Source organism: Onychostoma macrolepis, chromosome 12, assembly GCF_012432095.1.
Source record: "Onychostoma macrolepis isolate SWU-2019 chromosome 12, ASM1243209v1, whole genome shotgun sequence".
Taxonomy (NCBI): Eukaryota; Metazoa; Chordata; class Actinopteri; order Cypriniformes; family Cyprinidae; genus Onychostoma; species Onychostoma macrolepis.
This window is the reverse complement of record NC_081166.1, coordinates 24943325-24959614: the sequence shown is the minus strand read 5'-3', so window position 1 is coordinate 24959614 and position 16290 is coordinate 24943325. Positions and strand designations below refer to the sequence as shown.

At 37.5% G+C, this 16290-nt stretch overlaps 2 protein-coding genes across 4 annotated transcripts in view; one reads left to right on the top strand and one right to left on the bottom strand.

Annotated features, from left to right (window-relative positions):
- The window catches only part of phyhiplb (phytanoyl-CoA 2-hydroxylase interacting protein-like b), a 29533-nt gene extending 24550 nt beyond the window's left edge, over window positions 1-4983 (top strand). For all 3 annotated transcript variants that reach the window (XM_058794041.1, XM_058794043.1, XM_058794042.1), the window contains exon 5: window positions 2021-4983. In XM_058794041.1, the coding sequence (XP_058650024.1) occupies window positions 2021-2558 (538 nt within the window). In that variant the 3' untranslated portion in view covers window positions 2559-4983. The remainder of the gene's footprint in view (window positions 1-2020) is intronic.
- On the bottom strand, window positions 3125-15994 carry fam13c (family with sequence similarity 13 member C). Its single transcript, XM_058794040.1, is given in 11 exon segments — window positions 3125-4615; window positions 5004-5105; window positions 6714-6898; window positions 7648-7743; window positions 7860-7943; window positions 8053-8249; window positions 8803-8884; window positions 9368-9509; window positions 10678-10782; window positions 10784-10868; window positions 14925-15994. Coding segments are annotated over 11 exon segments (1362 nt in total). The 5' UTR covers window positions 15094-15994; the 3' UTR covers window positions 3125-4500.
- Between the last annotated feature and the right edge of the window lie 296 nt (window positions 15995-16290).

Here is a 16290-nt window from a genome sequence, read left to right as displayed (position 1 = left end):
TGTACTGAAAGTGATGACAATTTTCATTTCATATGAATATTAATTTTCTTCCTATTAGAAAATCCCCAAATCCTGAAGGTTTTGCTTTTTTATTAAAATGTTCTCTCTATTGCAAATTATCTTTCTAATTTTGAATTTACTTTTATGTAGCGCAGTTATTTAAATGTCTTCTCTATTTAGATAATACGGTCCTGTATAGTATAATTTGATGAAAACAGCCATTACATCAGTCTTTATAACAGAAAATACCATTTATGCTGTTGAATTTAATGCATCTAAGGCAATATAATAAATCTATAATGAGTTTTTCTAAGTATAAAGTGAATATGATTTTAAATGTAAGAGGCACTGAGCAATCAAATTAAATCCATCTTAAAAGGCTCTCTGCAGTCTAAAGTAGTGAGGGGGGAGGGGGCATTCGTTTCCCTTCAGAAATCAATATATTTTTTAATATGACTCTAGTTTATGTATCTAAATTTACCACTTTATCTTACTTCAGTGAGTTTTACAGTATTCATTGTCTTGCTTTATTCAAAAGTAATTAAATTCGGTTTCACATCAGGGAGTGAAAGTCTATTGTTGTTGTACTTGCCCCATGTAAAACTCAAAGATTAATTCCACACAGACTTGATTAGATATCTGGATTATAAATCATGCGTTTCTACCTGTTCATATCATTTCAGTTTTATTTACCACATTAACAATAAAGATCAGGTCTAACCCTGAGGTTATAGTAAAAAGGAAAAAGGTTTCTGATCAAACTGAGAATTAATCAGAAGACAGTTAATAATGATAATTTACATAAAGGCTGGTTTTTATTGTTTACAGAATTAAAAAAAAAAATGAAAAAGATTATTGTGATCATATAATTCATATATTTCTTGCAATTCTGATTCATTTTGATTTAACATCAACCGATTTTTGCAAAATAATTGCAAGACAAACTTAGAACGGTGAGATATGAAGTCAGAATTCTGTTATAAACAATTCTGAGAATGTTTTTGCAAAATAATTGCAATATATACATTCTGAACTGCAAGAAATTAAGTCAGAATTGTTATAAACATTCAGTTTTGAAAGCGAGTCTGAATTGTGAGATATAAAAATTGTGAAAAATTAACTCAAAATAACCAAAATAAATAAATAAAAATTGTGAGATATAATGTCAGAATTGTGAGATAAAAAGTCACAATTTCCTTTTTATTTTCTTATTCTGATGGAAACGGGCTTCCATAGATTGTAAAAAAGATCTTTCTCCCAAACAAATGTTGTCTCACTCTATCGTCATGAACCTATATGACACTGTTTTTCGGAGAAAAACAAAAGGAGACATTTAGCAGAATGTTCATTCTGCTCTTTTCCATTTAATAGAAGTGTATGGAAACTGCTGTCAAGGTCCAAATAGGACAAAACTGCATCATAACAATACCATGAAAGTGGTCCTTAAGAATCATGTTGTTTTTGAACCCATTTGATAGCTTTGCTATTACTTTTTCAGTTTCCGAATTAGCTGTAATGTGTTCTCCAGCTACTACAGGAGAGCTCAACACGCTGCAACTTCAGAAAACACATACAAATAGAAAAAGCACCAGCAAATCAAGAAAACATCTTCATCAGTTTGACAGCAGGTGCTGCTAATGATCACAACACAACCAAATAAAGATTTTTATTTGTTTGTGTTGTGAGCATTTGTAGCACATGTGCTGTCAAATTGATGTTGTTTTCTTAATTTGCTGGTGTTTTTTCTATTTGCAGTGCGTTTCTTTATTTGGTTGTGTTGTGAGTATTTGCACCACGTGTGTTGTAAAATTGACAAAGTTGTTTTCTTAATTTGCAGGTGTTTTTTTTTCTATTTGTAGCGCGTTGAGCTCTCTCGGCCACCATAGTTTAGTCACTGGCAGTGACGTTAAGTGCAAAAGTCAGGAGAAAATGGTTTGCGTTAAATTGAATTTCTTTTAGTGCCACTAAACATCACCTCCATGAAGTCATTTGTCATTTACAGTGAATTTTCTTGTTGCAGGGAGGCCCAAAACAACAAGATGTTGCCATCAGTGAAGGACAACAGCGGCAGCCACGGTTCGCCCATCAGCGGGAAGCTCGAGGGCATCTTCTTCAGCTGCAACACTGAGTTCAACACGGGCAAACCCCCACAGGACTCACCATACGGCCGCTACCGCTTCCAGCTGCCAGCCGAGGAGCTCTTCAGCCCCAAGACAAACCTGTATTTCGCCGACTTCTACTGCATGTATACAGCCTATCACTACGTCATTTTGGTGATCGCACCAAAGGGCTCGTCTGGAGATGAGTTCTGCAAGCAGCGCCTTCCAGCACTGGATCTCGCCAACAACCGCTTTTTGACGTGCTCACAGGATGAAGACGGCCAGCTGGTGTTCCACCATGCACAGGACCTTATCCTGGAGGTCATCTACACCGACCCCATGGATCTGAGCCTGGGCACGGTAGCTGAGATCAGCGGCCACCAGCTCATGAGCCTGTCCACAGTCAACGCCAAGAAGGATCCCAGCTGCAAGACCTGCAACATCAGCGTGGGACGCTAACCTACGAAACTGAACCCTCCTGCTGCCTTGAACAGCACAGAAAATCGCCTTCTTTCGCCGTCCTCCTTACCCATTATCAAACTTATCCATAATTCCTTCTGGTGTCTGTAAGGCTCCTCCGCAGCATGTGTCTCACAGCTTTTCGTTTACTAGCTTATGGATCTCGCCCCGGGGTTGGGTTAGATATGTTGTGCTCCTATTTTTGTGTTGGGATGTTGACCTGTCAAACAAACTGCTTCTTTAATCCTATTGGCTGTCAGACCTTCCTGTTAGAACGCAGAATTGTAACCAAAGTTTACACAAATTTAACACTAAACGCTCATCAAGTCACTCAGATCAGTGAATCGAGACAACCATTCTTATGAGGCATTATGAATGTGAGGATATCAAGTAAGATATCTCAAAAAAAAAAACGTGATTGGACGTATCTGTAGCATGATTGCAAACATTTTTGGAAACGTTGACATTAGCACTTCCATAACTGTTCTTCAGCAGTGTTTCATGTTATCTATTCCAACCCATCCAGTATACTGTGATTTAACATATAATAAATGTGATACGACGTGTAGATAGAAAAATATTTATTTTTTAACTGGTGAATAGAAAATGGACAGAATCAGAAGTGCACAATACAGGACTTTGGTGATGGAAAAGAAAAGGTTCACGATAACGCAAATATATATAGATAATTATATATATATATATATATATATATATATATATATATATATATTTACTGTATAAACCAATGTAGAGTTACGTGCACTATAGCTAACATTCAAAAGCTACATTTGTCATTGTGGATGTGTACAGCAAATAAATTTTGGGACGACGATAACATGACAGAATAACCACACCTGATTGTAGCACAATTCAACAGTTTACGCTGGTTGGCATGCAAAGACACTACACAAAGATTGTAATAGTTCATTGCAGTAGAGCCGTCGGAAAGGAAAGATATTGATTGTTTAGTTTCCAGAGAGTAGCTACTTGAGCAGAATTGCACTTAAAGCGCACATCCGCTTCTCATGAACATATCTCCTACTTTGGGCTTCAGTATTGTTTTTAGTGTACGACGTGATTGGACAGTGTTCATTTTAACCAATATATCATTTGTACTTCGTATATAGGAGGAAAACTGTGCTCTGTGATAGCCACGTACCATACTTTAACATGTTTTTGAAAAAAATAGATCTTTAAAAATACAGTCCTTAGCTCTTCTGGGAGAATCTTTTCAGTTCTTGGGTAGTATGTCTCATTTTGTGCTCCCTTTTTAATGCGAGAGACAAATATATGAGAAATAAACAATTACATTTTGTTAGTTCACACAATGCATACGATTATGGTTTGTTGCTGCTGTATTTTTATGTTAGGGAACTCATTGAAATTTGCATAAAACCATTATTTTAAGTGCTCTGAGTTGTTTTCTATCTAGAGCTTTGCATTATTTGACAGACTAAAGATAGTGTCTCGCCCCAGAAAATCATGGATCCTCATTAGTGTGCATAATGTCACCATGTTCCTAATTAGAATCATAAACTAGCTTCAAACAAGAGCAAGAAAACGTGAAAATTGCATACGATTCAACTTTGGTTAAAAAAATCTTCTCCAAAAATAAAGTGCCATATTCCATAAACATATATGAATACTCTATATTTCCTTTTGCCCTTTGAAATCTGAATGAGGTTTGTATCGATCCGTCTCACTCTGTACACAGCACAGAGATCGCACACGTTTGCGTTTATGTGATAGTAGCCACCAAAAGGCCTTGATCGGTTCGGCCCAACCCATTGAGTCTAGGACTTCCAATGTGGTCAGAAATTATATTAAAGTGCATTTTAGCATCATTATGGCACAATTATGTCAAATGTAAAAACTCCATTTGGTCCAAACATTGGGTTCAACACTGAAAGGCAGAAAGAATCTCTTTAACTCAGATAGTCTATGTGGTTTCCTGTTTGCTGAGCAACACTTCCAGTAAGCGTAATTTGGCTTTGAGACTTTTGTACTCCTGGTACTCCTCGGCCATGGGGATTCGGTCATCTTTTTGTGCGGTTCTTCATTATTTTGGCGGAGAGGGAAAGAAGAAAAAAAACAGATACCGCATGAAACGGATGACTCTGTTAGATTACACTACCATTAAAACACACATTTAACCCTTGAGTTGCCTTACTGAAGCAGTTTTGTACATCAGTGGATAGCAGATTAAATGGAAATGTATTTTATTTAAAAAACAAAATTCATATATTGTGTACAGAAACATTGTTTGTTTGTTTTTCTTCCTGGTGGTATTATTTTGTGTATCATAGATGTGCATTATGCTAACTACGCCGAACTATTTTGAACTTTATTTTCCTTTTTCCTTCCTGTCCATGTTCAAAAAGACAAAAGTAACAAAATACCATTAAAATGTGTTAATGCCACAGTAACGCATCTGTGTTTTACCTTCCCATCTGTCTGAGGAACTGCTCCTCAAACTCTCTGATGGCTTTACGTCGTCTCTTCTTCTCGGCTCGAGTCTCACGCAAACACTCCAGCAACTCAGACCTGCAATTCAAGTAGACAAAGACAGTTTGTAAAGGAATATTTTATCTTACAATTTATCATTAGGAAACATTTACACACCCATCTTACACAACAGAATATATTTTGCAGAATATTGTCCAGAGGATTGCCAATTCTGCGGTTTTCCTGAAGAATTTTAAACTTTTATACTGTTAGCCACAGTTTAAAGGTTTAACTTGTTGTTAAAACTATGTATATTTGACAGAAATGCTTATACTGACATATTTTAGTCTACCCGATTTATATTCTGACAATGATAAAACTGTGCTAGATGATGAGACACTGTAAGGAGATTTTTGTGAGAGAAAGGCACTGGAAGGGAGCCTCTGTGCAGATGTTTCTATGGTAACTGGCAGGTCTCTCCAGGAATGATTATAGTAAATAAAGAAAGGAAAAAATCTATGGAAGCAATTTCCAACTTCCCAACTTGTTAGGATTATCTTGAAATTTTGATGCTGCTGCTTGGTTTGAAAGTGACTTCTGTGTGAGACAATCAACTTTTTTATTTTTACCAGTGCTGTAAAATATGTATTTTAGGTATGAGAGTTACATTTTTCGTATTCACTGGGCTAGCTTTGTTAGGCAGATCAGGCAACCCTGCTCTACCAACAAAAATAAATAGGAACTGGGGCCAGACTCATTCGATACCTTTGTGTGTGATAAACAGAGAAATTGACAGGTTTTGTTTTGATTCTCCAATCTCAATTGTGCGCAGTCAATTCAAATGCCACGTCTCGATGTAACATATTTGAAATGACTGTGAATAACGACTTAAATCTCAGTCTATTCTTCACACAAAATATGACTTCAGAAGACTTGAAATATAGAACATGAATCATACCCTGCATAGACAGCAATGCAACTGACACAGTCCCAGTCCCAGAAAAGTACTAAGGACATTGTTAAAATAGTCCATGTGACATCAGTGGTTCAACCGTAATTTCATGAAGCTATGAAAATACTTTTTGTGCGCAAAGAAAACAAAAATAACTTTATTCAACAATTTCTTCTCTTCCGTGTCAGGCCTTGAATGTTTCAGTTGCGTTGCTGACTATGAGGGTCAGAAAACTCTCGGATTTCGTCAAAAATATCTTAATTTGTGTTCCGAAGATGAACAAAGGTCTTATGGGTTTGGAATGACATGAGGGTGAGTAATTACTGACAGAATTTTCATTTTTGGATGAACTATCCCTTTAAGGGATCTAAAATATGCTCACGCAGAATAAGGAATTAAGGTTACACTTTATTTTAAGGTGTCCTTGTTACATTTAAGTACTGAGTAATATTAATTAACTACATGTACTTGCTATATGGGTAGGGTTAGAATTAGGGTTTGGTTCAGGGTTACTTGCATGTAATTATGCATAATTTATTGTTATTTAATAGTAAGTACATGTAACATGTGTAACAAGGACACTTTAAAATAAAGTGTTACCGGCATTAATATGTGCTTTATAAGTACTAATAAAGAGCCAATATTCTAGTAAAATGCATGCTAATAAGCAACGACTTAATAGTAAGGATAGGTCCCTAAACTAAAATGTTACCTCATTATTTTTATTGCATGTGATGTGACTTAGGCTTGTGTACCTGGAGGCCTCGTGGAGGTTTGACATGGTTATGGCTGAATGTCTCACTGTCTTGATCTCATCCAGCGGAGACACAAAGGCCGGGTCGCTGTCTCCCTCCTCCTCCCCACAGCCTCTCTTATCAGTGAGGCACACGGGTGGGGGTGTGTACCGAACAGAGTCGTCATCTGAGCCTTCTTCTTCTTCCTGTGATACATTCAAAATAAACATACAGAATCTTACTCTAAACTGTAGTTTTCAAATAAGAGAACTAGTGTTTTGTTTTTTGCCATTATTCCAGTCTCGGTGTCACATGATCCTTCAGAAATCATTCTAATTTGCTGATTTGGTGCTTAATTGTTCTCAATTATTATTGGTTCTCAATTATTAATAATGGTTTGTATTATCAATGTTGCTGCTTAATATTTTATGGAAATCATAATACGTTTTTCAGGATTCTTCAATGAATAGATTGAATAGATAAATGTTTTGTAACATTATAAATGTCTTTACTGTTACTTTTGATCAATTTAATGCATCCTTGCTTTTTTTTAAATCTTACTTAACCAAATAGTAACATATCAGTTTCCAAAAAAAAAAAAAGGCTAAGCAGCAACTGTTTTCAACATTGATAATAATAAGAAATGTTTCTTGTCCAGCAAATCAGAAAATTTCTGAAAGATCAAGACACTGAGAGCTGGAAAAATTATGCTGAAAATTTAGCTTTGTCAAAGGAATAAATAACATTTGAATGCATATTCAAATACAAAACAGTTCATTTAAATTGCAATACTATTTCACAGTATTTCTGTTTTACTGGATTTTTAATCAAATAAATGCAGCCTTGGTGAACAAAAAAGCTTTATCTCAAAAACATGAAAAACATTTTTTTAAATTCCAAAAGCCATATGACTGGTAGTGTATGTGTACTGTATGCAGTATATAATAACACTTACAATAGTTGTAATAGTGGGAATCGCACACAGGAGATGTTTCACCATCTGGTATCTATCGTAGAGAGGTTTTACCAGGTTTTTCTCTTGTTTGGTGCCCTACGGAGACAAAATCACATTAAGATAAACATTTTGTTCAAATATTAATGCTATAATCCTAATCCGTATCTAATTAACTAGAACATTTCTGTATTTAAATGTGAAAAACCTCTTACAGGGCGGCCGTGTAAGCTCTCAAAATACAGCAGACATTTTTGCAGAGTGATCTTCTCCAGGGCCATCTGTCTTTGGGTCATCTCCTGTGGACAGAAGAGCACGTGTTGAGTTAATCACCGCAAACCCTGGCCGCACAAGCACACAGTCAAATCCCCACCCACCCGAACAGAATGCATCCGCAGATGGCCTCACCTTCATGTTGTCTGGGAGGCCGAGGGCCTGGCGTTTCTCCCGTAGTCGTTTCAGAAGTGTGTCCATCGTCTCCTCCAGAGAGGGCTTGTGCTGCTGCTCTGGCGTCTCCTGCTGGCCGTTGGTGTACCTGCAAATATCTGTGGACTGGTTGTTGTCATGTGTCCGGGACTCTTCAAACGACTGTCTAAGCTTCAAATCTGGGGAAACGGGTGAACAAGTTCATTGGTTTGATTGATACACAACCAACAAAACTTTTGACAGACAGCACCATGAAATCTCTGCACATGAACATATCTAAAATCATATGTAACTATTATTTAACTTTGAACTAATATTGACAACAAAATGTAAAATATTAAATATATATTTTATTTATATATACACATGCATATACATATATATTTTAAATATAAAAACAAAAATATATATATTAAAATGTTTGTTTAGTTTTTTGTTTTTTTATATTCAAAATTTTATTTTTTTAATTAACATTTACCATTATTAACATTATAATTATTATAAAAAATAAAAACATCTAAGATTGACAACTAAATTTTAATCTACTCATTATGTATTTATGTCTGACTCTTTTTTAAAGATAAGGTAAATCTGAACATGGGTTCACAGACATTCCAATAAAATGTAAAAGACTTGAGAGCCATGTAACAATTAATCATTTAAAATGGTTTTCATTAATAAAATGGGCCAATGAATTACCTTACATTTTATTATTTGTACTGGCAGTCTTACCTTTGAGCTGCTTGCGAGACCTGGCTAGTTCACTCATGAGCTTGAACATCTCTGGATTGGCCGATTTATCATTATGCGAAGGCTGTGGGAGAGAACAGGCACAAACTCAATTCAGGTGCTGTAACTTCTTGTCATATGTATCATATGACCAATGATTCTCTTGGTTATCTAAATGAAATCACACAGCACTGTAGTACGATTCTTCTCCAGTAGAGGGCACTAAACAACAATGTTAAATGTTGAACTCAACGTCGAACTGTTCATGACATACACTATATTGTCAAAAATATTGGGACACCCCCTTCTAATGAACAGGTTTGACTACTTTAGTAATTTCCATGAGTACAAATCTTAACATTTATGCATATAATGATATTCTAGGGAACTAAGTCATTTTAGACACTTTCAAATCTGTTGCAACAGAGATACAATTTTTAAATACATGAATTATGTTTCCATCTTTGTTGCCAGAGTTTTGGAAGTGCCTTTTTTCTGTTCTAAAGAAGGGGGTGTCCCAATACTTTTGTCCATATAGCGTATATCCAGGATTTTTAATTATTCTGACCTTATAGTTCATTTCTTGCTCAAAGCGCTCCTCAAACCTGCGTATTTTCCTCTTGAGAGTTTGGATGTGTTTGGTGAGGAGTGGGATGGAAGTAGCTTCCTTTGCGTCTCCAGGAACCTCTGTTCTAACAAGTCCACGAGCCCTAAATAGAAGAAACAGACACGCATATAAACACACCCGTACAACTACAAGGATCATAGACCAGGCTACTTTAATCGGATTAATAAAACTGCAAAAATGCAATCTTGATAGTAATGCAAATTTTCTGATGCTAGAAACACTGTGAATTCAATACAAATACTATGTACAAAAAAAAGGTGTATTTAACATTAAATTCTATAGTGTACACTACCATTCAAAGATTTGGGGTCCGTAAGATTTTTAAAAGTTTCTTATGCTCACCAAAGCTGATCAAAAATTGTGAAATATTATTATCATTCAAAATAACTACTTTATTGTAATATATTTTAAATGCAATTTATTCCTGTGATGCAAAGCTGAATTTTCAGCATTATTACTCCATCCTTCAGTATCACGTGATTCTTCAGAAATCATTCTAATATGCTGATTTGCGAAAAATGTATTATTATTGTCAATGTTGAATACAGTTATGATCATTTAAACTCAAATTAATTTTCTAAGCAGCCATGTAATCTTGTGTCCTGTCCAGTTTATTTTACGCTATTAAATTATTTATCCTAATAATGTATGGATCTATTAGTACTATTAATACTAGTACAGACCTAATGAGTCACAGTGAGAACATCATAAACAGAGAGAGAAAAAACAAGAAAAAAACAACATAATTTCGGAAAAGTCATTGTCTATTTCCCGTTTCAGCATACACACACACACACACAGTATAGGCTGTCACAGATGTCTGTTTCTATCACTACAGCATTAGTCAACAGGAAACTCATGTTAATAATGAGAAATGAAAATCAGGTTTAAAAAGTGGGTCACTGTGTTACTAGCTGCAGCCGGCTGATTCTGAGACTTGCTCTCCAGGAAAAGAGAGGAGGTGTGTGTGTGTGTGTGTGTGTGTGTGTATGCGTGGTTCAGGTATACCCTATTTTAGGGGGACAAAATATTCAAAATCCTTGTCCTTGTGGAGAAATGTTTCAGTCCCCACAAGGAAAACAGCTTATAAATCATAGAGAATGATCTTTTTTGAAAATCTAAAAATGCAGGAAGTTTTATGTGAGGGGTAGGTTTAGGCTAAGGGGATAGAAAATACAGTATAAAATCATTACATCTATGGAACGTCCCCATAAAACATGGAAACCCAACGTGTGTGTGTGTACTCGTACATAATGAGATGCTGTGCGCAGGGTGGAGACGGGGCAGATTCAGGGTCTGTGTTGAAGCGTTGACTCTGGCTGAGGCTGGAGCAGCGTGGGGAGGGCAGGGGCTTTGTCGTCTGTGATGTGCTGGATGAGTCGACTGGGCCCCGGGCTCTGCTGGAAATCACTGCTACAGTCACCCTCTGCCAGCCTACAGTCTGAACACACACACACACACACAGATCAGAGTCCCACGCTGGGATAAAAGCAATGTGTCTGAGGACTGCTAACCCTTAGATTACGATTCAAACTGAGCACTTCATCTGGAAAAGACAGAAGATTTTCTCACTGTTGCCTGATATCCAATCTGATCCATTTCAAATACAACTAAACAGTTCAATTCTCTGAAAAAAAAGGGAGTGGTGCTTGCTGTGCAAAATCTGCCAGCACAATTCCAAAGTGTTGTGCGTGGTTGCTAGGCTGTTGCTATGTGGTTGCTAATATGCAATGTGTGAGTGGTTGCCAGGGTGTTTATTTGTGGTTTCTAAGATGTTCTGAGTGGATGTTAATTTGTTTCTATGGAGTTGATAGGTGTTAGGGACAGTTGCTAGGAGTTCCTGTACAGTTTCAATTGTGTTCTGGGCTGTTGCTAGGGAGCTACTAGTGTGAGTGGTTGCCAGGGTGTTTATATGTGGTTGCTAAGATGTTCTGAGTGAATGTTAATGTATTGCTATGGAGTTGCTAGGTGTTAGGGACAGTTGCTAGGAGTTCCTGTACAGTTTAAAATGTGTTCTGGGCTGTTGCTAGGGAGTTGCTATGTGTGAGTGGTTGCCAGGGTGTTTCTATGTGGTTGCTAAGATGTTCTGAGTGTTCTGAGGTGTTCTGGCCTGTTGCTAGGGGGTTGATATGTGGTTGCTAATGTGCGATGTGCGAGTCGTTGCCAGGATGTTTATATGTGGTTGCTAAGATGTCCTGAGTGGATGTTAATGTGGTACTATGGAGTTGCTAGGTGTTAGGGACAGTTGCTAGGAGTTGTTATATAGTTTCAAAGGTGTTCTGGCCTGTATGTGGTTGGTAATGTGCTATGTGTGAGTGATTGCCAGGGTGCTAATATATGGATGCTAAGATGCTGTGTGTCGGTTGTTACTGTGGTGCTATGCAGTTGCTAGGTGTTGTGAGCTGTTGCTAGGGAGTTCCTATGCAGTTGCTAGGATGTCACGAGTGAACTTTACTGTGTTGTTATGCAATTGCCTATTTGTATCGAGTTAGTGATATTGTCTTGCTTTGCAGTTTCAAAGATGTTCTGGGCTGTTGCTAGGGAGATGCTGTTGCTAAGATGTTCTGAAATTACTAAATATTATGGGCTGTTGTTAGGGAGTTGCCTATTTGTTCTAAATGATATTGTTTGTAGGCTGTTGCTAGGGATTTGTTATGTGGTTGCTCATGTGTTCTGAGTGGGTAGTTACTGTGTTACTTTGCAGCTGTTAGATGTTCTGGGCTGTTTCTAGGGAGTCGCTATGCAGTTGCATATGTGTTCTGAGTGGTTGTTACTGTGTTGTTATGTAGTTGCTAAGATGTTGTGGGTGGTTGCCATGGTGATTACATGTGGCTGCTAAAATGTTCTGAGTGGATGCTACTGTATTGTTATGTATGCTATCTGCTGTTGCCAGGGTGTTGCTATGTGTTTGCTTAAGTGTTCTGAGGGGTTGTTATTGCATTGCTGTATGGTTTCTAGGGTGTACTTCAGTCAGCTCTCTAGTTCCAAGGCAGTGAGCCATTACTAGGGCTGTTCCATTATCAGAAACATATCTACTGCACCGAAATGTTTGTTACTTAAAAATGAGCTCAGTAACTGTATAAACTAGTGAGAATAGATGGCCCTTGCTAACTAATTTGTTTCTGTAATATAGGCCTACTGACTTATGAGTTGCTAAGGTGGTTGCTAGTGTATTTTAAACACAGTGCTTAGTGGCCCAAGTTTAAAAAGGCCTGTCCCAAAAACTTTATGATATTAATGATTTATTTATTTTTTTAAAGATGAAGCTTGAGGCTCTATAGGACTTTTCATCTTTTTTTTTTGTTGTCTACAAGGAGAAAATCATAAATCTGGCTGGTTAGAAAAGTAATAGTACACCTGTTGTGACAAAGCGCCTGATTGTCACTGCTGAGGGATGCAGGGCTTCTGCTGAACAAGATGCATGATTTGAAGAACTGTATTAAAACTTACCACTAGGGGATTGTTCAATTCACTCACACTAAACAGTAATAGTGAAGTTTGTCTTAGCAAACCCTGCTAATAATTTAGAAAGTGCCAATACCATAATTATCAAAGCCTGTATAAGATAAACTGTTTACAATTCTTTTCAACTTCTTACACATCATTCAAATCTCAACACACAAATCCAAGAACTGCACACACAAAATGCAAAATGCCTCACATCTCTTACAAAATGAAGCACTGCATTCAAAATATCACAAACTCATCTCAAAACCAAACATTTGCAAACACCTTTGCCACAATATTAATTCCTGTTAGATTTTTGTGTGTTACATAGAGAATTGTGTTGTGTTTTACAAAAAGTTTTTATGAAATTGAAAACTGAGTCAAAGGCCAAGAATTAGCATATGGTTTTGAAGATTTGGTGTGTGGTTCTGGTGTTTGAGTGTCAGGTTTCATAAATTGTGTGACAAGTAAAAAAAAACTGTAACTTCGTACTGTAACTTCGTAAAAAGGGCAATGAGATCTTTTAATACAAATTTTGGGAAAGGACACCTTAATAAATCAAAACGTAGAAGTTTTGTAGCATAATAATGCAAATTCACCATTCATACTGACTCAAGCAAACTTCAGCATTACACACTTTTCCAAAAAGAACAATTTTCAGACACAAATGAAAACAAAGATGCAGAGAGAGAGGAAATGAACAGAGTAAACAAATGACAAACTGCTGAGCTTAACACACACACACAGACACACACATACCTGAGTCACTGTAACCTCTCTGACCCATTGAAACTACAGGCTGTGGCATATAGTAATTGTGAACCAAAAACGGTAACAAACAGTGGCTTCAGTAGTTCAGTTAAGCTTCAAAATGCACACTACTGTTCAAAAGTTTGGGGTCAGTACTTTGTGTGTGTGTGTGTGTGTGTGTGTGTGTGCATTTTTAAACTGATCAAAAGTGACAGTAAAGACATTTATAATGCTACAAAATATTTCCATTTTAAATAAATGCTGTTCTTTTGCTGTGAACTTTCTATTCACCAAAGAATTCAGGAAAAAAAAAGAAGTTTCAACATTGATAATTGTTGACTAGCACTTTGAATTACCACTGTGTACGAAATGTGCTATATAAATAAACTTGCCTTGCCTTGCCTTGATAATAATAATAATAAATGTTTCTTGAGCAGCAAATCAGCATATTAGAATGATTTCTGAAGGATCATGTAACAGTGAAGACTGGAGTAATGATGCTGAAAATTCAGCTTTCCATCGCAGGAATAAACAACATTTAAAAAATGTTCCAAATATAAAACAGTTGTTTTAAATTGTAATAATATTTCACAATATTGATGTTTTTACTGTATTTTTGATTAATTAAATGCAGACTTGTTGAGCATAAGTGACTTCTTTTTAAAATTTTCAAAAACACTTTTGAACAGTAGTGTATAAATGTCACTTCATTAGATGAAATTGCATGCTTACTAAAAAAAAAAAAAAATACTTCATGGTTGTCAAAATCACCTGAATATATACTACACGTGTGGTTACTCTGCTACACCTGTGTGAACTTGAGGAGAGCTCAAAAATCACCAGCTGGTTAAAAGTAACTTCACTCAGAAGAGTGAAGTTAGCTCTGAAAAAAAGCTCCAGCATCATTTGTTAGCTTTTAGATCAGAGAAAAAACAGTGAAATGATGTATGCAAGAGGTAGTGCATAAAGAATCTGACCAAACTGTGGGATGAATACATGTGCTTATGTGTTAAAGTCGTGCTGTGAGGAGGTGCCTGCGATCTCAGTGCCTGCGTTATTAATAGATGCCAGTGTGAAGCGGCTCGGGCAAGTGACTCACGTGTGCCCAAAAAACAAGAGCCATCTTCTTCACAAAACACATAAACAAATAAGCCCAGCCCTCCTATCAGTCTTAGTCGGTCAGTGGGTTTTCATATCAGCAGATCACATTCATTCATTCATGCAACGTAGCAGCCCACCATTCATTCTGACCATCAGGCACTCACATGCTATACCCATAAAGCACTGCCGGCTCTCTTACCTGGTGAGCTGTGCTCTTGCCCAACGCCATTGCATGAAGGAATCAGGATTTCGGCTTTGAATCCCGGGCTGGATGGACTTTCGTCGGGAGAGGTGTCTGAAGAAGGGCTGGTGTCTCCCTCCAGAGCCTGGAGCTTCAGCAAAGAGCCCTGCAAGCAGAAGCAGAACATGCCGGCTTCAGCTTTCGGAGCGCAAGAGGAAGATCGTTCTGCACGCGTCGAGCGGAGAAGAAGGATGCCACTGCAGTCTCACACGCCCCTCTGCTCTGTCTCCATCAGCCCTGCTCACGATATACGCGCCTGTGTGTGTGTGTCCGAGGGTGTGCGTATGTGCACAAGCGAGGCTTGTGATCACGTCCCTCTCTGCTGCAGTTCTTTATCTGGCATGGATTATTCATGCCACTCTTTTAGTGGCGAAAAAGGAGCACGAGAGAGAGAGAGAGAGAGAGAGAGAGAGAGGAAAGGGGGGGTCTTCTGGCGTCAGCAAGCCCCTTAGCAGACTGGTTGAAGCTGGTTCCTCTGATAGGAGAACAGGTGTGGTTGGAGGGAGAGGGGCGGTGAGTGCATGCGGATGGATGCGTGGGATACGTGGAGGAGGGAGGCAGGGGGGATGCTCAGATTTAGCTCGGTGGTTATGAAGGCTTTTCCCGCATCTGGAGGTGTGTGTGTGGAGGGGGGTGGGGTGGGGGTTCTCACTGAGAGTACTGACATCATGGCCCCTCCTAGCATCCATTCATAAAATAGAAAACAGCCCAACGCAGCTGCAGGCAGCAGAATCGTGCAGCTCAGAGATGTTACGGATACATATACGCACGTATTCTGATGTCAGAAATGTGCCGTCTATATTTGTCCCAGGTATTGATTTTCAAGGGCATTTTTTAAAAAAATCTTTTTGAGGACGCATTTCGCTCTTAAACATGAAGGTTCACGCAGGGCTTTTTTCAGTGATACCATATAAGATCCATTTTGGGTTCCCTAAAGAACCTTTTAATGAACAGTTCTTAAAAGAACCATTTTTTTTTCTAGAGTGAAGAACATTTTATAAATATTTTTCACTATACAGAACCTTTTGTGGAATGGAAAGGTTCCATGAATTAAAGGTTCATCATGGAACCATATATGCTGGTAAAGAACCTTTATTTTAGGAGTATTTGTCAAATAAATTTGATTGAACATCTTAAAAAATAAAGGTTATTTATTGGCATCTATGGTTCCATGAAGAACCTTTAACATTCGTGGAACCTTTCCATTGCACAAAAGGTCCTTACAGTGAAAAGATGATAAAATGTAATTTACAGTAAAAATAATGGTTCAGTGGAATCGCTGCAAAATTTACCTTCTGGAACCTTTATTTTTAAGAGTGCAAGA